The sequence below is a fragment of the Harmonia axyridis genome, chromosome 1, assembly GCF_914767665.1.
Source record: "Harmonia axyridis chromosome 1, icHarAxyr1.1, whole genome shotgun sequence".
In the NCBI taxonomy this organism is placed as follows: Eukaryota; Metazoa; Arthropoda; class Insecta; order Coleoptera; family Coccinellidae; genus Harmonia; species Harmonia axyridis.
The window spans coordinates 81,043,240-81,067,930 of record NC_059501.1 but is presented as its reverse complement, the minus strand read 5'-3'; the positions used below and the strand labels follow the sequence as shown (position 1 = coordinate 81,067,930).

The following is a 24,691-nucleotide window of genomic DNA, read 5'->3' as shown; positions in this document are numbered from 1 at the left end:
GTGTGCTCAAGCAGAAAGTCGAAGAAACCTGTACAGAATTATTGTATTAACTTATGTTCAGGGTTCTATTGTTGACAAATTGTTTTAATGCAAAGAGATGTGTTGGGAGTGTCTTAATCTATGACAATCTGTTAACAAGTCAGAACAAATTGAATGATATTCAAACCAATACCAAAAAATTGTGAACTGATATTCGATGATCAATTTTTCCCCTTACATCAACGAGTAAGAAGTGATCAACGAGTAAGAAGTGACTACGGCCACTAACAAGTTCATCAAAATGAATGCATTGTTATAAAGTAGATATTTGACAATTATGTATTTACGCACTATATGTTTAGCAGTTTCCTTTTCCGATCCATAGAGCATGCATATTTACTAATTTTCATGTGTCACCCATCGACTTGTCATATGTCATGAATGCCAAATTCAAATTTTGCACTCTCTTTTATAGACTCCTTAGCAATAAGAACGATTTTGAAACATGATGCAGTTATGATAGAAGACAAAATAAATCCTTACCTAATATAGGATGGCATACCCTCAAAGCCAATCGGGATGTTGCTTGGATGAGAAGCATATGGGTTCTCTATAAGAGCTGTATTAGGATGCCCGGCATCCACTGTAACATGAGCTCTTGGAGCACTGTACTGTGTTCTTGTATATGGCGGCTTGCTAGATGGCGTAGAATCTGTACTAGACTGACTGATACCTGCTGTATTGATCGGGGTGGCGATGGCTACAACATAAAACAGGAAACTTTAGATGTTAGAAGATATGACTACATAAGTGCATTCATCATTGAGGTTAGTATTTATTTACAAACTCTATAATGATTATTATCTAGTAAATATTTATGATCACAGCTGTCAAAAAAGTATCATAGCGACTTTAAAGTATCTGTGTAATTGTACCCTAGTAAAGGTATTTTTGACAGCTCTATCTATGATAACCATGGCACTCCATTGTTAATAATGTAACTATTAAATTATTGGTTTAGTGGAGTAATGAAGTGTTTGAATGACAACTAAAATTTGAAGAAAAAGGAAAACAAGCAAAGCTGCATAGTACTTACGTTCCCTGGGCGGCTTAGAATCTACTGGAAACGAGATGGGTTTACTTTTAGGTGTTCTTTTCTTATCGTCTGTAAAAACATGTAGGTGCAAATTGCGAAGCAAAAAATATAGAGTGCAGTGTAATGATGAGAAGATATTAAAAATTATATTAAGGTTTTATGTACATCCTGTCACCAACATGAAGCAATTACCAAAAAAAATTTTGTAAATAAATGTACAAAAACATTGCAAGGACAGAAAGTTCTTAGCTTCAATAGAAATGATCACTTACCCATATAACTTGGAACATAAGTTCTCTTATCCAAAGAACTGGAGTGGATATTATCATGGTTATCATAATCATTTCCACCAACACTCCTAGGCAACGTAAGGGCTCCACTACTACTTGCTGCATCATTACTAGAATGGCTTTTTTCGAGATTCTTCAATTCCATTTGGTCGTGATGTATCCAGAGATCAGGAGGTTTGATATTCTGATTACCCTTTTGGTATCCCTTCTTACTTCTATCTGGTGATGTCGCAGGTGGTGGTTTTCTTTGACAACACAGATAAGCTATGACAATACTACCAGTTGTTACAGCAATAGCACAGCCAACTATGATCAGGTACAATAGCACATCAACAGTAAATATGCTATCGGAATCTGTAAAAATTTGAATTTTTCATGAAGAACAACTATGAATTGTAACCAATTAAATATTCTACAAAATTCAACTTGAAAAGAATTAAAATCAAACAAAAAATGAGTTACCTGAAGCTTGTCCTCTAGAGGAATGTGCAATACCAACAGCTAATAAAGAAAAATAAAATAAATAAAACCGAAAAAGGAACTAAGAAATACTTGAATCATTTACATGCTTCAATAATCAATAAATTTGTTGGTACTTACTTTGCCCAGTTTTAAAAGTAACAACTGTAGAGAATGGACCAACACCTCTACCATTTCTTGCTTGGATTTTGAAGAAGTACTCAGTAAACGGTTTCAAATCTGGTATGATACTGGTATGTTTGTCACCTTTTATTGCCAACACTGACCACTCCCTATCGCTTTTAGCGACATTATCAGTGTAGAATATTATATAACCTGAAATATTTGAGTTTATCAGCTTTGATGGGACTAAAATCTTCTATATTTCTGAATGAAAGTTTCAACTGTGATAAAATTCAATCACTTCACTTTGTTCAATTGTTTTACCTGTTACTCGTGAGCCAGACATTTTAGGTGGTTGCCATGACAACTCCACTTGTTGTGTATCTTCTGTCATGTGAACGTCAAGATCTCTAGGTGCAGCACTGGGGGGCGTGTCCCAAGTGCTGTTAGTTACCACCATACTCCAAGGACTTTCTTTTCGACCTGCAGAGTGTTTATTCATTGAAATAAAATGAAAACAATGCAATATTAAAGTTATTTCAATGGAATAATTTTCTTCACTCACCTCTAACCAATTTGACAGAAAATTCATAAAGAGTATTCGGTTTGAGATCACTTATCATCACATTCAAATCGGACACATTCAAAAATTTACTTTTCAAACTTTTATCAGCAGCATACTTCACCACATAATAACGATTATCATCATTGATTATCTGAAAAAATGTATTCTTTTATTTCCTCTTACCCTTCAGAGATAATTATAATCTTTATTTCTTATGTTGAATATACATACAGATCATATAAAAAAGGAAAACGTTGAAAATAAACATAGTCATTCAAAAAATTCAGAAATATAACAGTAATTCTTATCTAAAAGTGATGACTCAACTCTATTCTTGAAAATGAAAAAATTTCGAGAATTTTGTACTTCTACAGAGGTAACGTATTAAAAATCTTACAACCCATATACTGTAAATCTTTTTGATAATACACAGCACTGTGATTCTTAGTTGCTAAAAAAGTTTTCTCTTGTATTAGACACGAACCTGTTTCTTTCCTAGGGTGGTATCAGTCCAATATAATACGACAGAATCTTTACTCAATACATGAGCTTTAAGGCCTATAGGTGGAATTAGAGGTTGTGGTGGCTCTGGTGGAGGCTCATCTTGAGTTCTAACATTAGCATAAGCTGGTATTCCAGCTCCCATTTGATTACTCACTCTCAAACTTATCACATATTCAGAATTTGGTTCTTCAAAAAAAAAAAAAAAAAATTGTTAAATCCTTTCTAGTATTCATGAGATTCCAACTCCTTACCTAATCTTTCAATCATATAACTCCTTGTTTTATCATCAAGTTCTTCGGATAACATATCTGGGACTCCTTTACCCCATCCCAAGATGTAATTTCTGATTTTTATGTTCTGATTTTTTGGCGGAGTCCAACTTACAAATACTTTGTCAGAAAACGGCCGAACTAAAATCATTCACATTTGCAAATCGGAAATATTTAGTAAAAAGATTCTTTATCCTCAATTTTTACTAACCTGTAAGGGGGCCAGGTTTATCAGGCACTTTGCTTTCATCAAGGACATTTTCATTCGTTTCAGCAGTGTACCAATCCGTTGGAGGTCCTGTACCATTGGTATTCATGGCCCATAACCTTATCTGATACCCTGTTTCTTTATCTAAATCAGTGAAAACGTAACTTCTTTCATTGGCAGAGGCAGTGGTAGTTTGAGCTTTTTTCGAACCAGTCTTTCTCATTTTAATTTTATAACCCGTTATTATACCGTTTTGTGCATAAAGTGGCGGAGGCTGCCAAAGAACTGTTAAACTCTGGAAGGATAAGAAATATGTTAAAAGTCTTGAAGTAATGAATTGGTGGATATCGATAAATTATAAATTGTTGTGACTTACAGTGCTGGCAGCTTCGATTGAAACGTTAAATGGTGGTTCTGAAGGTATGTCTCCAAAAGTTCTAACAATTTTTTCTTCAGTTGCAGCTCCGGGTCCATTCTGATTGACAGCAACAACCCATAAGCTGTATTCCGTATACACTCCCAAGTTATTATTGAAATCCCATTCCAGTTCGTTGGTATCGATATGGTGTTCGATAGATGATCTTGTCTGTAAATTGAATTTTCAATCAATGTCTTGTTGACAATGATAAGGAAAACAACTAACCTCCATATAGTATACTGTGTATTTTTCTACCGTTCCTATCGGATTCTCTGGTGGTCTCCAGCTGACGTGTATAGATCTGGCACCTGTGGCATAAGCTTCGAAGAAGAGAGGTGGACTTGGAACTTGTTCTTCGGCTAATGTGGTTATGGTCAATACTTTGGATGTGTGACCCGAGGCTTTGGAACTGAAGGGCACAACGCGGAAGTGATACACTCTTCCTGGGATCAGACCACCGATTTTGATTTCTTCCAGCTTTGAACGGCTTGAGTTTTGTACCCTTTCTCTGTTGTTACATCACATTATGTTAGTCAGTAAAGTCAATGATGGAATTTTGTTGGTATTTTCAATATAAATGAACATCAAACATTGATTAAATGTTTAATTCTATGTAGTTTCAAATGAATTTATTGTTTTCTCTAAGCTTCAATCTATTATAATGTTATAGATTATTATTGTTTCGTTTTTTTTTTTAACAGAAGGTATCCCGAATCCTGATGAAGAGTTGGCATGGTAATGTGTACAATTTTTTTTTCTTGGGTCATTTGTGTTCATTAGGTTAGGTCATTTATTCATGGTAAGATACAGGCTCCAAAAACGTTTAGAAATTGTTAAATCGTTTCATCAAAATCAGTGCTCATTTGTGAATACTTCTGTTATAGCCTTTTACAAAACTATACTTAATTGGGCCCCATAATATCCTCGAATGAAATGTGGCAACCCTGTAGTGGAAGCAACAAGCCTTGTAGCCCTAATAACGAATTGTGTACACTTCATCACTGCTCATGTTATCAGCGAATCTCATGAGCCATGTGCGACATTATCCACTTGAGGGCAAACATAATCCCACCCCGTTATAACATGGTGAACAACCCTTATTCTCGTCACTTATGAATGCCTCAACCTCGTCGAATTACAAAGCATATGATGCAGTAAATTTTTAATTTTGAGACATTAATTACTGGCTCTTGTCTTTCGAGCTTTGAGGTTTTAATGTTTTTATCCTAACTCTTTTAGAGTACATTAAAATATATGTTTTTAACGGACGATATTTCAATTGTGTAATTACAGATGGATAGGTTGATGTGCGATTGCATAAACGGGAAGTATGGTGTATTACAACAAGAACATTGATACTTCTGGATACTTCTAAATTGTTACAATGTGATATCAAATGCTCTATGGGTATTATCACATTTGCAAATACAGCAGTCGATATTCTTGGGAATGGAAGTAAACAGAGTATATAATAAAAGTCAAACTGATGGCAGTTAGAACTGCTTTTTAGTCAAATTTAATCTGATCTGTCTTAGACCCGATAAGTTTGTTCAAAAAAACCTTTGAATCTTGCACCCACTTCAACACTTAACATTTGGTTTTCACGAGCAACCTGGGGGATAGCTAATTTTCTTTTGAGAATATTCCCTAAGTCACCAGAAGACATTTCAAGAAGCCAATTAGGAAAAAATCCTACTAAAAATTGTTATATCATAACAACAAAGGGCTAACATAGTGAACCATAGAGACTCCAAACAAATGACAACTGACAAGCAGGGCTACCACACCACCCTCATCAGATTTGTTCTTAAAGCTGTAGGAAAGAAGTCCAGGCTGGTATTTTAGGATATTAGTTTAGGAAACTTGTTTCCTCTAGCTGTAAGCACAAACCTATAAAATCACTACTTATCAACGTACCTCTCGCTCCCCTCCTGTTGGTAGTAGACAGAATAACCCTCGATGTCTTCCGCATTGCCCACCGGCGGCTTCCAGCTTAGTATGATGAACCTACCCTTGATCACAGGAGCTTTAACGTCCTGAGGCGCCCCAATCTCAACTCCATCCTTCTTACCGGCCTGCTGCTGTCCTGAAATGGGTTTAGGGTAGGTGGGAAGGTTAGCTTGGAAATACTCAATGTCCGTGTCGTTCGCGTCGCTGCTAACCAATGAGGAGAAGGCGCTCATCGGATTGAAATTTTTCAGGTCATTGGTCGGACCCGGCTTGAAGTTAGCCCTCTGATAGAGGTGGCTGAAGTCGACGTCTGACAGTTTCGCTGTCTTTTCCGATTTCAGACTGGAGAACAACGTGAACGACTGGTTCTTGAGGAGCTTGCCCGTATCGAGGGCTGGCACCTTTTTGGGCGCGCCCTTGTGCTTGACCTTCTTCGACTCTGCGCGCGGAAGAAGTCGAAGACGGTTTTCGATTGTCATGCAGGAACGAAATCAACCATGCCAAAAAAATAAATGAGCATTCGGTGGAAGATGCAGGGGGAAGGGGAGAAGGAAAGAAACAAAATCGAAATTAATAAAAAACGTAAACTAAAATAACAAGTTTTCAGGCAGGGGCGCTTGAAATTGGCAATACCGAACAATATTAGAACATATTTGGAGGTTATATATTTGAACGCCATTCCATAATTGACTCTCTCTGACTATCTCTGTGATATTACAATAAAATGACGTTTCGGCTTTATTGGATTCAAATGGTTGGCCATGTTCGAAATTATTCATCTCAAACAAGTACCGACAGCTGACATTAACGGTTAAAATTTCAGGTTACCTGGTGTTTTCATCAAACTTTTCCGGTAGAAGTTGCTCGCGAAAGTGGCAGTAAACTATTATTCATATCTTTACATTGAATTAATAAAAGCAATGTTACCAAACAATAACCTACTTCAATTAAATCTTCAAATTCAAAGTTCGAACACCCCTTCAATAAAAAACTTAAATCTAAATCAACTGAACCAAAGAGGAGTACGAATCGCAGTACCTACCACTGCGACTAAAACTTAAGGTGGTAAAATAATGCAAGAAGCTTTATTATTTCCGTATCGAAAGAACCATTCATCATAATCTTGTAATTAATATCCTATAAGGGATAGTACAATTTTTCAATTTTATGTTCACAAATAGATCTAGAATCTAAAGTTTTACTGATGGAAATAATAAACCCAACATAAACGAATTGCATGTCAAAAGTACTACTCTACAAAAATGAAAAAGAACATCGGATATAAATGAAGTATTCAAGAGTATGTCCAAAATGAATCTTCTCACTAAACTATTCTACACACAAATAATTATTCATCAACAGCGCAATTTCGCCTAAATTTCAGATGAATATCACATAACTAACAAAACATAAGAAAAATTACTTTATAATATGTCTCGACTCTTACCTGCTTTCAGGACCTTGACATTAGCTGCTGTCTGAACATTTCCTGCAGAGTTGTAGGCCGTACATTGAATCAGTCCTGAATCCCCCAATACTAGCCCCATTATTTTGAGGTTATGGCTAAGAAAAATACCCGCAATCAATAATTTTTTCGGAATAAAAATAATCCAAACTTACCCGTTAACGATTTGATAATAATCGCTAGAAAGTAAGGGTTCTCCATTCCTGAGCCATTCGATTTTAGGCGTAGGTTTACCGTACACACTACAGTTCAACTGAATGTCTTTCTTTTCGAATTCTATTATATCGTCTGGTTTTACTAAAAACCTTGGAGGCACCTAAGAAGAAGAAAAAAATTCAATCAAAATCTGTAGCAAACGAGTTTCAACAAAAAATTTAGTAAAGATCAGAGGTGGGCAGTGTTGAAATAAAGTTAAAACAAATTAATTGAATAATCACACTTATACCTATTTTAAACAGAGAGAAGAAGTGACATGATAGTTATTTATAGTAGCATAATATTTTGATGGCTAACAAACAATTGTTTAATTCCGGAAAAAGTACATTTCCGAGCGAGACTCGAACCCGCAACCTTCGAATCACTAGTCCGATGCTCTAACCAATCGAGCAACCGAGGAAGCTGCAATTCCACCGCATACGGAGAACAACTATTCTCGGAATCTTCTGTTGGCCATCAAAATATATGTTATTACAATAAATTTCAGACATCAACAAACTTTTCTAATAGTTTATTCAAAACGACATGGCAGAATGAAAGGATTTGCCACAGAATAAGAGAGATATTATCTCTAAACAGAATACTGTACGATTTCATTAGAATATAATTACTAAATGGATTTTGCAACCTTTCTAATCAAATTAGGCTAAGATTGATACACTAAAAGAGTTGAAATCGTTTAATTTTAACTTCATGTAGAAAAGAATGATTGAACTCACTTGAACATCAATTGTAGCAGAAGCATCGTCACTATCTTCCTTATTGTGTGCTCGGCATTGATATGTCCCAGTATCCGACTCTTGTATGTTGGTAATCCTGAGAGAACTAGTGGTACCAACCAAACTGTACCTACTATCCAAGTCACTAGAAAAAAAAAAACAAATTCAAAACCTCGTTTTCTAAAGATCTGATTTCAAATTACTCACTTCATGTCGATAGTTACTCCATCCTTAAGCCATTTGATAGATGGCTTGGGATAACCGTTAGCTGCACAATCTAGCGAAACTTCTTGACCCTCGATAACCACCTCCCTATGTGGCTTTGCTATGAAGTTCGGAGCTGTTATTTGGGTGGCTTTGTCGATATCCGCGTCAACCTTTAATATAGCTTTGCTACTTAAATTGTAAGAGTTTAAGCTTGAAGCGTTACATCTGAAAGGATAGTTGAATTTATGATTGAACTAGTTTTGAAGGTATGCTTATGTAGGTACACATCAGAATACATAATTCCCTAAGTTCAAAATAAGGAATTGTCCTTCAAGCACCTAGACCTTACAGTTTATTGTGCCCCCATCAGAGCTGTTCTGTTTTCTCTCTTATATGTTTATTTTTTTAAACTCTTCGAACTGTGGGAGCCATTTTAGAATAAGGATACAAACCTGTAAGCTCCTTGGTCCGATTCAACCACTTCATCTATTTCTAGCGCACCAGAAGGCAGGATGGTCATCCTCAAGTCATCCAAGTGGAACGGCCTCTCGTCTTTCAACCATTTTATCTTGGGCTGAGGCAGAGCCTGGACTCTACAAGCAAAATAAGCCTTCTGGCCAACGAAGACGGTCAAATCTCGTGGACCATCGTGGAAACCGGAGAGACCTTGAAAAATCTTTTGAATTAGAGAAAATGTTTTAGGAGGTTTCGGTTACTTACTGGCTACACTGAGAGTTGCATTACGGCTCACGATGGAACCTATGTTTGGCAACGTCGCCATACATCTGTAGGTACCAGTTAATCCCAATTCTTCGCTGACACTGGTGATGTACAATGATCCATTTGTGAGCTGAGATCTGAATTGATACACAAAAATAGGAATTAATGCTGAAGAGTTTGTTCGACAGAATTTCGAGCTTTCAAGCCGTGGTCTAGTTGTTTTTTCGCTTACTACCCGCGAATGAATATGATATCCGTAGAAATATACAAGCATTCAAATACCATATACCAATAATAACAATCAAAATTAGACAGAATATTTTAAAGATGTACCATTTTTTTCTTGTGAAGTAATAAATTAATTTTATGTTCTTAAATTCAAGAAATAAATTGTTATACTATAGTTATAAATTTATTTCAATAGAAACAACCTCTCAGTATTTTCAAACTGAAACATACCATGAATAGAAGAGAAGAAACACCAATAGTTCATAGTGCCTGGTTATCAGAAACAGATAGTACAATTTCCAAAAATGGCAGAAGTGGAGGGGATAAACCTCCTAACTCCGATCTTTAATCTATAAACCTCTGGAGATTCTTACCGTAGTAGTAAGCGAAACGTCAGGTGAAAAACCGACTAGACCATGGCCACGAAGCCCAGAATTTTCCAATTCTGTTTGAAAATATAAGTTATAAAGTAGAGATAAAACAATTAAAATGAAACATAAAGACAAACAATAACAAGGAATAGAAGTCAGATACGGTACTTACCTATAAGTATCACCAGAAAAAGTTAGTTTTTGCCTGTCTCCATCTAGCCATTGTATAAGGACAGTTGACTGATGTTGCGATGCTTTGACCATACAGTCCAGAACGGCAGATTGACCATTTTCTACCACCGTGTCTGTGGGTTCTATCGTGAACTCGAGAACATGAGCTGTAACAAAATTGTTCATCGTTAATTCAAATATTCAGGGGTAGGTATGATATAAAACAAGAAAAGGATCAATACGAGATTATAATAAAAATTCTTATCATGTCCAAAATAAGAGATACTATAATTTATGAACCATCATAGTAGAAACTCGAACCTTATCAATAATTAACGTTGATTAAAACTAGTAGAGCATTCACCAATTTGCAAATACCTAACTTAACAACATTGATATTCTTCCTCAGGTAGAAATAGGTATAGACAAACTGTTTCCTTGCTAATAACCATCAAGTTATTCGAAAGACACCAACTAAAAAACTCTGCCATACATCTCTGAGCTCTGAGGAACCCCCAGCTCTATATTGTTTTCGCTTGAAAAGTATTTTTCTATTTGGACTGACAATGTTCTATAAGGTGTAGTAAAACGAAATCCATTATTTTTGGATAGAAAACAAGGCTTTAACTATCATAAATTGAATAATTCGATTTAGGTCAAATATGCGCGTGCCGTTTTGCTCGATAAATTGTTGCCATTTTGAAGGTAAAATCATTATGTCTTTCTCATAGAAGCCCTCGACTCTATTGGCAAAAAAATTAAGACAGTCGAATTTTTCACCAGAAAAAATGTTCGCCATGGACATGGACAGATAGTAATCACTTGGTGCCAGGTCCGGACTTTAAGGTGGATGCATAACAATCTCTCAACCAAGCTCCCTGCGCTTCTGGCGAGTCGCTATCGATGTGTGTTATCTAGCGTTGTCCTGATGGAACACAATTCCTCTCCAATTAGCCAATGCTGGTCGTTTCTGGGCGATTGCTTCCTCCATACAGTCTTATTTTTGACAGTACAGTTCCTAGTTAACAGTGGTGTCTTAGAGGGGTAGTATCATAGTAGATAATTCCCTACCAATCCAACCAAACACACACAAAAAACCTTCCTGGCCGTCAATCCTAGCTTGGCCAGCGTTTTCGCCGGCTCACCGCGTTTCGACCACGACCGTTTTCGCTTGACGTTGTCGTTAATGATCCACTTTTCATCACCAGTTACCAACCGCTTCAAAAATGTGTTGATTTTGTTGCGATTCACCAGAGATCCGAAGATGGAAATTCGGTCCATGAGGTTTTTTGCGTTAACTAGGGTAGTATCCATACATCGAGATTCTTCTTGAGACCAGTCTTATGCAAATGGTTCCAAACGAGTTTTATGCAATCTTTAGCTCTTGTTCAAATGAAACAGTAACAGTTGGACTCGACAATGTCCATGATTTAATCGACATTTTTGACAAATGGCCTTCGAGTGCATATTTGACATAGAAATTACTAGAAAGGAAACGACGAAACCAAAATTGCGCGTGATTGGCTCTAACAGTATCAGGACCATAAACACTATCTATATTTTCAGCCGCCTGGCTTGCATTTGCGCCTCTATCGAAGAAAAATTGTGAAATATAGTGTAATTTTTCGTTACTAGTGTCCATCTTTGACGCTCGCTCAAAATAACCTGAGTCAACTAATCACAAAACTGTCCGAGAAGTTTTTGTAGTACGAAATATCATCTTTCTAACGTCATCTAGTGGACTCATACATTGCGAGATACAGATACTAAAGCCATCTATTGGAAAAATAATGGATTTCTCTTTACTACACCTAATATCATTGAGGAAACTACTAAACCACTCCAAGAATATCCCCCTAAAGCCCACCTCGCACCACTTGTCAAGAATGAAATTAACTTTTAACAAATCAGCCGGAAAATTCCTACCTCCGAACCACCTAATATTCTCCCCTCGATTTTTCCTACATTTTCCAGGCCTTATTAAGCCCGCGTCGCGACAAATTTTGGACGCCTCCACCTCCATTAAATCCGCCCGACGGCCGTCGAGGTGTGAAATGGACGCCGGAGACGTGGAAAACCCCCCCCCATCCCCCGGGAAAACGAGTCGGACATTATTATTAAATTCCGCGCGAGCGTTTTTCAGCGCGCACTAGTAGTCCGTCCAATTTTCCGTCGATACTATCCGGCAATTTCGACGGGCTCCGTCGGGACGGCTAAAAGCCCCTATTTACAGTTGGCTTTACGATTTTCCGACGGGATAACCGGTAATAAGTTTTCCGGATCGGACGGGTTTTCGCGGAAAAATTGGGCCAGTCTTATTTCGGGGTGTTTGGCTGAGTGGGTTGTTACCCGTCGGTGGGGAATTAGATCGGGGGGTTCGGGGTGGGAGGGATGGTCGTTAGGTTCTCTTGAAGGGTTTTAAAAATTCGGGAAAAGGCAGTGACGTAGTGTAGGAAATTTCACACGTAGAATACGTGGTTACCGCAATTTTCCGATTTTTGTGAGAAATTTATCGTATAAAAAAAAAATTATGAAAGCCTTGACATAAGCCAGGACCGGTCGAGAATAGTTAATTATAATACAAGTACAAAAAGCATTGATATTCTTCCAAATTAAAAAAAAATATTTGAAATTCAGAAGCGAGCCACCAAGTGGCGAGTTTTTATCGTTTATCGTTTAGTGATTTTTGCATTGAAAAATGAGGGTTGGCAGAACAGATTTCTGTATCACAAATTTGACAGATTATACAACTCGTGTTCTGATGCACCAATAGAATCCGAAAATTTCCCATAGTTACGGCGTATTGATAAGTGAATATACCACTTGACGATGTGGTATAATCGTTTTGGTGTTTCGCCTCCTGCCATATTGCGATCATTTCCATAGTAACATTCTTGGACTTTCGCCAAAAAATAAGTCAAGCTCAGTGAAATGTCATTGAATTTATCAAAATGCATTGCTTTGGTTATATTTATTGAAATTATTCGTCATATAATCGTATCGAATACCACTCGAGCATGAACAATATATTTCGATTATACGAACCTCTTCACTCGACGTAAGTCGCGAAACACCACTCGAGCTCCGCTCTCGTGATGTTTCGCGAATTACGTCTAGTGAATCGGTGTATAATCGAATATTGTCTATGCCCTTGTGATATTATTAGTGATTATTTATTTGAAGATATTTGCAGGACAATAAAAAACAAAAACCTGCTCAGAATAAAGTTTAGCTAGGGAGTAGGGGATCCCACCCACTGGACCATGAATAAGATTTTGTACGATAATATGAGTAATTAATGATTTTTGCGAATTTAAAGTCTCGCAAAAAGGTATTGCAATTTGTAATGCCATCATAATTTCACCCAAACTGGTACCTATATCAACAGATAATTAAGAAAGAACATTTATTGTATTGTTTTCAAACTGGGAGTTTATATTTATCAACGTCCGCCAAATATACATTTCCTGTGTAAGCTTTATTTATGTTATGTCAGTATTGTATAGTTTTAAGATATATTCATTACCTTACTAAGTGGTATATGATTCTGCTTAAAATAATGTTTTTTGATAATCATTTGCTGTGACAAAATATGACACGATACCTTAGTTTCCCAAGTTAGAATAGAAAATCTAATTCATATGATTGTAAACTAGGATATCTAAATTCAGAAGCGGCGAAAGTTGAATGGCCTACAGGCGGCAAATCTGAAAATCCGCCGCTATGTTAAGGACAAAATTATTGCATATTGAGATGTTGGATTCGACCATTCACAAAATTGATCCCAGTCTCCATTGTCACATAAAATTTTCGACTGTCACATGAAGATGTCGCTGATAGGCTCTTCAATCTCCCGGGTATCCACCTCATCATTGTTCCCGTTATATCCACCCCGCGTAATCATTCAGGTAAAACCTAATTCCCCCCAAACTGCGCCGGCCATAATTTCTACGAGGTCCACGAAAATGACGGTAATTAATTCATTAGGACCCCTTTCGAATAAATTCACATAAATTCGTCCCTGTGTAAAGCATGTGGACCGCTGGTCGAATGGGCTCCAGACACGAACGCTTCATATCCAGTGCGTGTTTTCGGCAGTGGCGGCTCGACGGGTTGGAAAGAGATGAATTGAAAATTTGAAAAAAAACTCATTTTGAAGTTAAAATAGATGTGAGATTATTACCCTCATTGGGAAATGAACCAATTGAAGATCACTATTCCTTGAATATTTACATGAGTAATTTTTGTACATTTTTGTATTTTCCTAGGTAGTGATTTTCTTTTTGTCTTTTCTTAATTTTCTCATAATTCTTGGTAATAGTTCATGAAAACATACATTCTCTCATCGTGCTAACAACTAAAATGGACCCCTCAAAACTAGAAAGCCGAGCGAATCTCAATATATTGACAGAAAAATCATAATACGTATGACTTTCGAAATGACAAAAAATAATCACTTCTAGTCTGAATAAATTGATCGTAGATGCAATATTATCAAAAATACTTATTGTCCAGCGGCAATTGGTTTGAATGTAACACCCTGTAGTTTGTTACATTCTTAGAAATAAAAAAGTATAAAAATAAGAAATAATTTCTTTCATACTCTGTCTGCTAGACCACAAGTACCAAAGATGTTTGGAAACGGCTCATTTTTATTAATCTAAAAATGTAACAAACTACAGGGTGTTACATTCAAACCAATTGCCACTAGACAATAAGTATTTTTGATAATATTGTTAATTTAACTAATAAAGAATGTTACGCGTTACTTTATGAGCACACACAAAACTATTGTATTTTTATCCACAATTGGAATCAACATATGATACATTTTTGGAATCAGCTCAGCTAGCGTAATCGAAAAATTGAGACAAAATGGGGGTGATCCATTAAAGAAAATGACGGTGATGTCATTACCCGAAAGTAATTCACCCAGTATATTAGATTATAATTTTAAAATACGGTAAGTTAAAATCAAAAATCGACGTATTTCAGGATTATTTCTTAAAATGGACTGTTTACCAAAAAATGAATTTCTTCCATACTTTACGGACACAGTGTATAATTCATTAAGATAGTCCCGCGTGTGTGGCACGAGCCGGCACTGATTTTGAAATCAGAAACTAGGAGAAGAAATATGGCCCTGTTCCCGAATTGACGAGGTGAATTACTATTTCGATAATCAAGGGGTTACGGGCATATTTGACAGCAGGCGCATTTAATGACATCCAATAAATCCACAGCTTTTTATTTTACCCCCTTCATTGAAGTCTATTTTGTCTACGTGCTTTGTTTGCGTTACAGCCCGATGGTTTTGTATTGTTTCGTTATTTATGCACCGTTATTATTCTACTGTAGGGATTGGGTTGTATTTTTGATCACCGGTATTATTGGTTTATTGTTTACAATAACAGACATTTGGAAAAGTTCCAAATTTTTTCAATCCCTTTGAAATTTTCCATAGTTTACGTTTCGATATTCACACAAAACTTCCATAAAATAGAGATTGACGTTTTGATTTTTCTCGGAAGGAAAGAAATTTTGATAAAATGCAAGAGTAGCATCAAATAACAAATAGCAAGTAACGAATAACATAAAACAACTATTAAGTAACAATTAGCCAAAATGTTATTTTTATGCAGACCAAATAGCAAATAGGAGTAACGAATATATGATGTATGTGTATAAACAGTTTCATGTCATTTAAATGATGATAATTTCATATTTCATTATATACAATGACAAATTGACGAATAAGGTTCAATCCATTAAAAAAAAAACTTCATTCATAGAAACCAAAAACTCCGAAATAATAATGTACTTTGAAGAATATTTTATATCCGATTTTGACAAAATTTTAGTCATGTTTCGGAATCATTGGGTCAATCCTCCATTATTTCCGTGATTGTTCACCACAATGAGTAAATAGCATTAGAGTTAAAAAAACACTACAGATTTTACACCATGGTTTACTTTTCCTATTTCAACAAAAAATTACTGGAAACGCGAAGAAAATAAAATGAAATTATCAATGTAAAAAATTTTAATGAACATCCTGCGAGGGGATTTGATCTCGGATGTGTTAGTTGGAATGAAAATTCCAAAAATTCATAATTCCGAAACTATAAATTTCAGGGCATTGCGGTAAGAATTATTTTGAAAAGGATCATCGCAGCAATACATGATTTCATTTTCATCGTAATGAGTGATTGATTTCCCGAGAAATAATCTTTTTCAATTTGTTTCCACGATTTATTGCTTTGACAATTTTTGGTATCCAACATTTAAAAAAGTTGAAAATTTATGCAGTAAAACTGTATGCGTAAAAATATTAAGTTTAGTTTTTGTGCTCTTTTCGAATGTACTTTCAAAATTTCGATATACGGGGTGTTGTCTCAAGGATCGTCTTGTATTTTTCTGTTAACCTGAACCTGGAATTTCCTTTTAGTTCTTGAGCAATTAATTTGAGCATTAAATAACAAACATATTATGTGCCAAATATGAAGAAAATCTCAGAGTAATAAACATAGATAGAGGGAGCATATGTCATTTTCAGTAAGCAAATTTTGTCCCCAACATGAACTATCGAATTTGACATGAAACGAGCAGAAATGAAAACATATCAGTGATACGATATTTCAATCAATTCGCGAGTTTCTCCACAAAGAACGCACTTCTTATGTTCCATAGTGAATCAACGTTTCATATTAACTCAAAATATATTGAAGTAAATACCTAAATACATCAAAAATTCAAAAAATAAAATCTTCAAGCGCACAAACGACGTGAAACAACCGATGACACTAGGAGAGCAAAATTTGCCGAACCTTGGATTTCAGCAGGTAGATACAGAACATAATAAATATTCTATTATAAATTCAACAATTAGGAAAAATATCGGATCCCAAATATTCAAAATTGCATATTCAATCGGGAATTACTCAAATAAATATATTTCATTCAATATAATATACATTCATAACGATATAGTAAAATTGTTGATTTGAAATTATATCGCAATCCGACAACGTAATCTAACCATGTGGACATGTGAAAATTGCGTGTACTCCCTCTATCTAAGTTTATTACTCTATGAAGTAAACACACAGGGGGGTTTGCTTGTTATGATCCCAGGAAGAAATAAGGAAAATTCATAAATCTTTTGTATCTCGGTAACACAGTCAGAGTACATAAATATATCTAGAACAAACTCAGTGGCTTCGATTCACCTTTCAAGTTTTTCCGCTTCCCAATGAAACATCCTATATTAACCCTAATTTCGAGCTCAATCAGTGAATTTTAATCAACCATCACTCACCAAGAACACAAAGGACGCACCCTGTATACAGACAATACGGTCTCATCTTCATAACGGCAAACTTATTGAATTAACCTTTTAAAATTCCCTCAACAATACCAAGTGACCTCAGTCACCCTTATGTCACCCAGAAACCGAAGAATTTCCTTCATTAAAGTTCAAACTGGCATGGGGGCGAAATCAAGATCTCAGACAAAAACCCTTAATTATTATGGAACGGCAACTTGCATTCTCCGAACGTACAAGCAATCATAACTCAATATGGCCGACTGGCGCGCGTATTGTATAGCGAACGTCCTAAATCCTTTTGAAATTTAATTAAATCCATTCGACGCAGGAAACGAAACATAAATGGGGTACAAATTAAATAAATGGCTCGCCTTACACGGCCGCCCTGTTCACCCCGCCCCTCTCTCAGCGGCGGAGATGTGTACCCCCTAATTTTTTTTTACACCCGAGTATAACGGACAGCTCTAGCATCTGGAACGAATTAAGCCTAGTGATTGTATTAGATCAGACTAGAACTTCTGAAGTGGATTGGAGCGAAGAAGTTATAGTTTCCTAGTGGAGAATTGTCATTTAGGTGACGATGAAAAGATTTAATTGATTATTTTTAATCTTTTTGAACTGTCTTGAAAAATATTCCGAGTTTTGAAAAGATGCAAAAATTCTCTATAGGTGTACCAAAATTCATCAAAATCGGACCTATAATAGTATATTATTCAACGAGCAATAATGTAGGTCATAACTCAGGCAGATGAAGTTTGCAGCACGAGCCGCAGTCGTGTGCTGTAATTCATCAAGTGAGTTATGACTATTACCGCAAGTTGAATACAATACTTTACGACTATAACAATAAATACTAAAATACAAGAATAGAGAAAGAACTTCATTGTCAAACTCCAAAAGTTACCTATAAACGTCAAAATTATCAAAGTGACATTGCTTCCCTCAATAACAATGATGGAATGTTTTTCGTTTTATTTTAGTGAGTTATAGCAGTGAGTTATTATAGCTTACGTTGTAATGAATAGATACTATTAATTGCTCAAAAGCAGTTGAATAATGAATATATAATTCAATAGGAGTAGATAAAATACTAATTACGTTATGAACGCTAATGAGTTTCCACGAATTTCATGTTTGCAGATCTGACACCTTGCTCAATAAATCCCAGCAAGCCTGGAGCACATAAGGCAACACCAGTGCCATACCACTTTTTTTCGTTAGTACCAAGCTTCAAATGATGTCTGCCAAAATTTCAGAAAAAAAACGCTGGTTTTTCATGAGAAACAAATTATGTATAAGTAATGAAAGAAGAAAGGAGCCATCACATAACACTAAACACCAAAATAAGATTCCTGCGTTGTTATGTCTCTTCCGTTTTGTTCTACGTTGTACTCAACCCAGTCCACAAACTTTCTGTGACGTAGACAAATGCACCTTTAAGAAAGTGTTTCAGGATAAAGAATAAACCGAAAGAGAAACACTCTGGCGGAAACTTCTTGGTTTGGATCACTCCAAAAAGTTTCTTCGAAACTTTAATACTGCGAAATCCAAGAAGAATCTGGATCTTAGCAAACATATATTACACCTCCTCACTGGATTCCTCACAGGACATTGTCGCCTCAGGAAAGCAGGAAAGAGTGCAGATTCTGTGCGGAGGAGAAAGAAACACCGGATCACCTGGTGATGGAATGCATCGCCATCACTAGCCAACGCAAAATCTGTTTTTAACAAGAAACTTGTAGACGTGAGGAAGAAGCCTCCTTGAAGCCATACCAGATACTGAAGTTCATTAGAACTATGGGACTGGAAGGCGAGTTGTAGATCACGTTATGGAGAGAATAGCTTTGATGGGGGACACAATTGACCTTTAGGTCGCAGTGAAACGGAACTCCTCAATTATATTTCCACGTTATTGTATCGATGGAGTACAGAAATTAAGAAAGAACATCCTCAAGGCAACAGAAAGTTCTTTTGCACCAAGACAATAATATTTGTAACAAATCGATAAAAACCATGGTCTACTTAAACGAATTTCTTGACCACCCAGCTTATTATACAGAATCTGGCCTACATTGATTACTGACTTTTTGCAGACTTCAGAAGAATGCTTCAGGGGAAGAAATTTGGCTTTAATGAAAAAGTAGTAGTAGTCTATGTTGACGAATAAGGTCGAATTTTAAAGGTTTAAGTTTTGCTGGTTAAGCTCAGGACTTATTGAGTGAATTATTACTTATCTTGACATCTACTGTCAGATAATATCCCAGCACTTGAGTCGCCCATGTGGTTGACCAATTCTCAGGTTTCTGGAAATTGTCCAATTACCAGGAAACGTCATGTCTCCTGTATAGTTTACTCATTCCATAATTTCAATTGTTTCAATGTATTTTTCCTGCAATTGGGAGACAAATCAAAGGCCATAAAAATCGGACCATCATTACTCAAGTTAAAAATGTTGAAACTAACTCCGCATATATTTCACCCAGTATCGAGTCAAAAAACGGTCAGTCCTATCCCCGTCTACGCCACTGGAGAAGCCCCCAAAAAAAAAAATGATTAGAAGCACCCCTTGTCCACGGACGCCCACGAAACGACGCAACGCAAGTTGTACGTATACCGTAAAGGGAATACCGAATATTGCGACGAACATCTGTTCTAGACCATTATGCGACACGACAATGGCATTACAACGCAGTGTGCCATGTTGCTATTAAACATATCGAGTTACCCTAGAAAAAAACGACAGGGGTGGATGGATGACACTCGAAGAAATGGGCCCATATAAAGCGTCAAGATAGTTTCTCGTCCGATAGACAGACAAGGCCATCTCATCTGATCGAGATGACATCGTGCGATCATTGAAAGTTAGTCTTGTTGGTTTTTCATCAGGTTGATGGCGAATGAGGGTGTGTTTGTAATGTTGGTGGAGATGTAGGATTGATTGGGAGACATGTTTGGGGACAATGGGAAAATGTAATCGATTAAAGCTTCATCACATTCTGCTTTCGAGCGTACAGAAGGTAGTGGAAGCATTGCGATCACTTTAGTGGTGAAAACACTTCTTGGTCTACGATTTCCACTCGCAAAATGCATTTCAGACAATCCCGAACAAGGTTAGTTTCATGTCTGTTTGTCGATCTGAGTGTCTACACATCCTTGTAAAAGCCTCAACTTTTACAGTTATTATTGTTATTCGATATTAATGAAGTGTGGTATGAGCATCCAGTTAATGCATTAGGAATTTCAGCTTTTACATATGTATATTTAAAAGGAATTTATACCACGTGGTATTCTTGTAATCTCCCAGAGTTTGACTACTCCTATCTCCTCAGTGTTTTTTGGAGATCCGACCATGATGAGTAAAACAATCTCAAACGCTCCTCTGATTTAGAGTCCTTTTCTCGATTAGTTATTTCAGCTTACGAGTCAAATTCTCGTCATTGGCGGCAGGTTTTAATTTTCTGCTTTAATATGAAGAAATTTGCGGGTGAGGCCATCGAATGCTCTCAAATATCTATGGTGAGGCCGCTATTAGGGAAAGATCGTGCCGAGAGTGGTTTCAACGTTTCAAGAACGGTGATTTTGATGTCGAAGACCACAATGACAGTGAAAGAGGTTGCAGATTTTGAGCCTATGTAAGTGCATTTTTTCATTCTAATACTGAACAAGCGCTCTAAAGACTTGGTGTCAGCTCATTTCTAGATTTCCATATCTTTCTCTGAGAACTTTCAACCAACGACTCAGCCTGGATCTTGGAATATCCTGTAATTACAAAAAAAAATTAGACTTGCTACACGAATCGCTAACGAAACAAAATCACGTCGGTCAACGCCGGAAAAGCCACACGAAAATCCTTAAAACAAACGGGCGGCTATTCCAAACCGGCTCATAAATTTTCCATCAAGTATGACGTGTTCTAAATTCCGTCGACGATCGTCGTTGCCCCGTAAAGCACTCAATTTCACCCCGTTGACTCTTTGTTTATTTTCCACAGACTCTAGCCGCGAAAATCCCCCAAAACCCCCCCATTAGAACATCGATCCCGCCGCCGCCAAATAGCCTTTGTATCCTGCAATCCCGCCCCATCAAGGAGCAGGAGGCGGTTAGCCGAGACTCGAGAATATAGGTGGACTGATAAATATTTATTGGACGGCGTCGTTTGCGGACCTAGCTCGGAAAGTTTCGCGTTTAAGGGTTCCGATACATGCACGTTCATCGGGCGCTGGCTATTTGACTTTTAAATGCGCCGACAGGGTATAACGTGCCGTCTAGTAAAGCTATTCAATCACGGTTGGGGGTTGTCGGAGAGAAGGGAGTAGATTTGAAGGAGATGTAACTTTTGTACACTATCAGTTCAGTTATCAGTTCCGTTCAGGTTTCATTCCAGTTCTTAGTTCAGTTTTCTTTCCCGTTTCATATCAGTTTGAAGAATTGTTTGAATTTTGTAACATGGGAAGGTTGCAACTTGAGAGCTGTGACATTTATCGCTGAAAACATAGGCGTACAACTTTGCTTTTGCCGTTTTTTTTTCTAATTCGAGCCTTTATTGTATAAAACTGGTTAAATATTTATGATTCAAAATATTGCCTATCGCTGGCCACTACTTTCTCCTAACTTTCGGGCAGCGTACGAATCCCGCGATGAAAAAACTGGTCATCTTTTGAAGCTATTCAATTTTTACTTCTTCATAAGACCGGATATGCTGGTCAGCCCTGATCGAAACAAGCGATAGTCCGAGGGAGCAAGGTCTGCAGAATATGGCGGGTGGAGTAGGACTTCCCATTTCAACGTTTCCAAGTATTTCTTGACCACTTTCGCAACATGGGTTCGAGCATTGTCATGCTGAAAAATCACTTTATTATGCCTCTCGTTGTATTGCGGCCGTTCGTCTTTCAATTCTCGGCTCAAACGCATTAATTACGTTCGATAACGATCGCCTGTGGTTGTTTCAGTCGATTTTAACGCCGAGCTGGTCCCACCAAATACTGAGCATGAACTTGGAATTGTGAAAATTCGCGTGGCCGTCGACGTGGGAGCATCGCCGGGATATCCCCATAATATTCTGCGCTTGGGATTATCGGAATGAACCATTTTTTTCTCCAGTTACAATGTGATGCATTCCGTCTCTGCCTTGCAAGCAGCTGTTCACAAGCAGACAAACGCCGTTCAACATCTCTCGGCATCTTTGATGGAAATCGATTCAACACTACCAGAATCGAGAGAAATATCGTATAAAGTAGCAAATCATTTCACTATTTCCAAATTATAATATATAGTGTGTTGAAATTTGATAGGATCGGAAGTCAGTGTGGACAACCACAAAACGAAAAATATAACTGAAAACAATGCTGTAATGAGTTCATTACTGCACTGTTTTTAGTACTGTAATGAACTCATTACGATACTGAAATAAAGGAAGTATAGTATACACTCGCCGCTTCGTCTTATTCTAGTCGCGCGTAATATGCTTCTTACAACTCTTGTTATGTAATATACTATTAAATCTCGTAAAGTTAGAAAATTCCAAATCTGCTACGAATCCAGCAAGGACATAAAATCCCCGACACCAATCTGATATTAAATCTGGCAGTCTGACATTCCACCATACAAAACCATAAAAATAACTCAGACAAACGGAAACCGAAAAAAAAAACAAAAGAAAACTTTTCCGATGAGCTTTTCACTCCGAATGTTTCCCAGCCATCCATTTCCCGACGCGAAAGAAAACCCCTATTTCGTCTGCGGAAACCGCTTGGAAAATGATGCAGTTTAGCTGTGATACAATCAGGGAGTTTCGGCATTATGGAAACAGTTTTCGCTTTTCCGACACGGGTGGGGGGTAGGAAAACTCCGTTCCAAGTTTCAGTTTCGCAGCATTAAAGAATTACTCGCGGGATACTTAACACCTAAGCAATTTACATCTGGCTTATTTTAAAAGTGTCAGAAAGTTACCGGAAGTAATTGGGAACGGTGTTTTTGTCGGTCGTTTTTCCGGGAAAGCCACAATTGAAACTTAATGGAAAATTCGGGTAGTTTAGTTCGGGAAAATTGTATCCGCGTCGTTTTGTTTTACGATGGAAAAATGTTTTTAGTGAGACGGTTTATTACGTTGAATGTTATACAGGGTTTTCCGATGGAAATAACGATTTCAAATGGTTATAATGGCCGCACTCTGTATCATTTTTTGACATTTCTTATGTCATTTGTGTTCAGTAGTTTATGCCATTTGATCATGGATCAAGCTTTAACAGCGTTTGGATATTGTTAAATTGTTTCATTAAAATCAGTGCTCATTCTGGAAAATATAAAAAAAAATCAAGGAGGACATAATTCAGTTAATCTCAACTGTTCGTCCAATTGTAGACAAATTTGAAAAAAAATTTCCTATACACGATACAAGAGTACTTGGTACCATTTGAACACTGATTAGTGATTTGTATAAAACAATTTAACCATTTATAAACTTTCTTGGACCGTGTATTTTACCATTTTTAAATGACATACTGCGAACACAAATGAAATAAGAAAGGTCAAAAAATATTTGTTAGTGTTGACCTCAGAGTAATAAACATAGATAGAGGGAGCATATGTCATTTTCAGTTAGCAAATTTTGTCCCCAACATAAACTATCAAATTTGACATGAAGCGCACGGAAATGAAAACATATCAGTGATACGATATTTCACTCAATTCGCAATTTTCTCCACAAAGAACGCACTTCTTATGTCCCATAATGAATCAACGTATTACCTCAAAATATATTGAAATAAATATCTAAATATATCATAAATTCAGAAAACAAACTTCAAGCGCGCCAAACGACGTGCAACAACCGATGACACTAGGAGAGCAAAATTTGCCAAACCTTGGATTTCAGCAGGTAGATACAGAAAATAATAAATATTCTGCTTATTATAAATTCGACAATCAGGAAAAATATCGGATTCCAAATATTCAAATTTGCATATTCAATCGAGAATCACTGAAATAAATATATTTCATTCAATACAATATAAATTCATAACGATATAGTAAAATTGTGGATTTGAAAATAAATCACTATCCGACAACGTAATCTAACCATGTTGGAGACATGGAAAAATTGCGTTTACTTCCTCTATGTTAACAATTAAAGAATTTTTTTTCCATTTTCTTTAATATTACGTTATTCATAATTATGAATAAAGTAAAAACATAAAAGTATCATAAAAATCGATAATAAGAGAAAGTTGTTAAAATCAACACAAACGACGAGCATTCAATACCGTTAAATCATCACATAACTGACACTTATACAATTTATATAACACACCGTTAAAAGAAGACTCAATCTGCAGACCCTTCAGGTGCTAGCCAAAAACCTACCCGCATAAATCCACTTCGTGCAGTTCCATCCTTACAAAACGCCC

At 36.6% G+C, this 24,691-nt stretch overlaps 1 protein-coding gene across 5 annotated transcripts in view; it reads right to left on the bottom strand.

The window, feature by feature from the left end:
- Nucleotides 1–24,691, bottom strand: part of LOC123671610 (neogenin) — a 112,676-nt gene that overhangs the window by 4,281 nt on the left and 83,704 nt on the right. For 3 of the 5 annotated variants that reach the window (XM_045605577.1, XM_045605575.1, XM_045605579.1), the window contains exons 2-21: nucleotides 9,960–10,125; nucleotides 9,189–9,325; nucleotides 8,921–9,134; nucleotides 8,469–8,693; nucleotides 8,262–8,406; nucleotides 7,482–7,642; nucleotides 7,309–7,424; nucleotides 5,829–6,300; nucleotides 4,137–4,419; nucleotides 3,870–4,079; nucleotides 3,497–3,788; nucleotides 3,268–3,426; nucleotides 2,997–3,202; nucleotides 2,513–2,663; nucleotides 2,272–2,430; nucleotides 1,966–2,160; nucleotides 1,828–1,866; nucleotides 1,348–1,719; nucleotides 1,076–1,144; nucleotides 523–739 (exon numbers count right to left, since the gene is read on the bottom strand). In XM_045605577.1, the coding sequence (XP_045461533.1) occupies nucleotides 523–739; nucleotides 1,076–1,144; nucleotides 1,348–1,719; nucleotides 1,828–1,866; nucleotides 1,966–2,160; nucleotides 2,272–2,430; nucleotides 2,513–2,663; nucleotides 2,997–3,202; nucleotides 3,268–3,426; nucleotides 3,497–3,788; nucleotides 3,870–4,079; nucleotides 4,137–4,419; nucleotides 5,829–6,300; nucleotides 7,309–7,424; nucleotides 7,482–7,642; nucleotides 8,262–8,406; nucleotides 8,469–8,693; nucleotides 8,921–9,134; nucleotides 9,189–9,325; nucleotides 9,960–10,125 (3,988 nt within the window). The remainder of the gene's footprint in view (nucleotides 1–522; nucleotides 740–1,075; nucleotides 1,145–1,347; nucleotides 1,720–1,827; nucleotides 1,867–1,965; nucleotides 2,161–2,271; nucleotides 2,431–2,512; nucleotides 2,664–2,996; nucleotides 3,203–3,267; nucleotides 3,427–3,496; nucleotides 3,789–3,869; nucleotides 4,080–4,136; nucleotides 4,420–5,828; nucleotides 6,301–7,308; nucleotides 7,425–7,481; nucleotides 7,643–8,261; nucleotides 8,407–8,468; nucleotides 8,694–8,920; nucleotides 9,135–9,188; nucleotides 9,326–9,959; nucleotides 10,126–24,691) is intronic. The other 2 variants (XM_045605578.1, XM_045605576.1) reach the window with 1 other exon arrangement.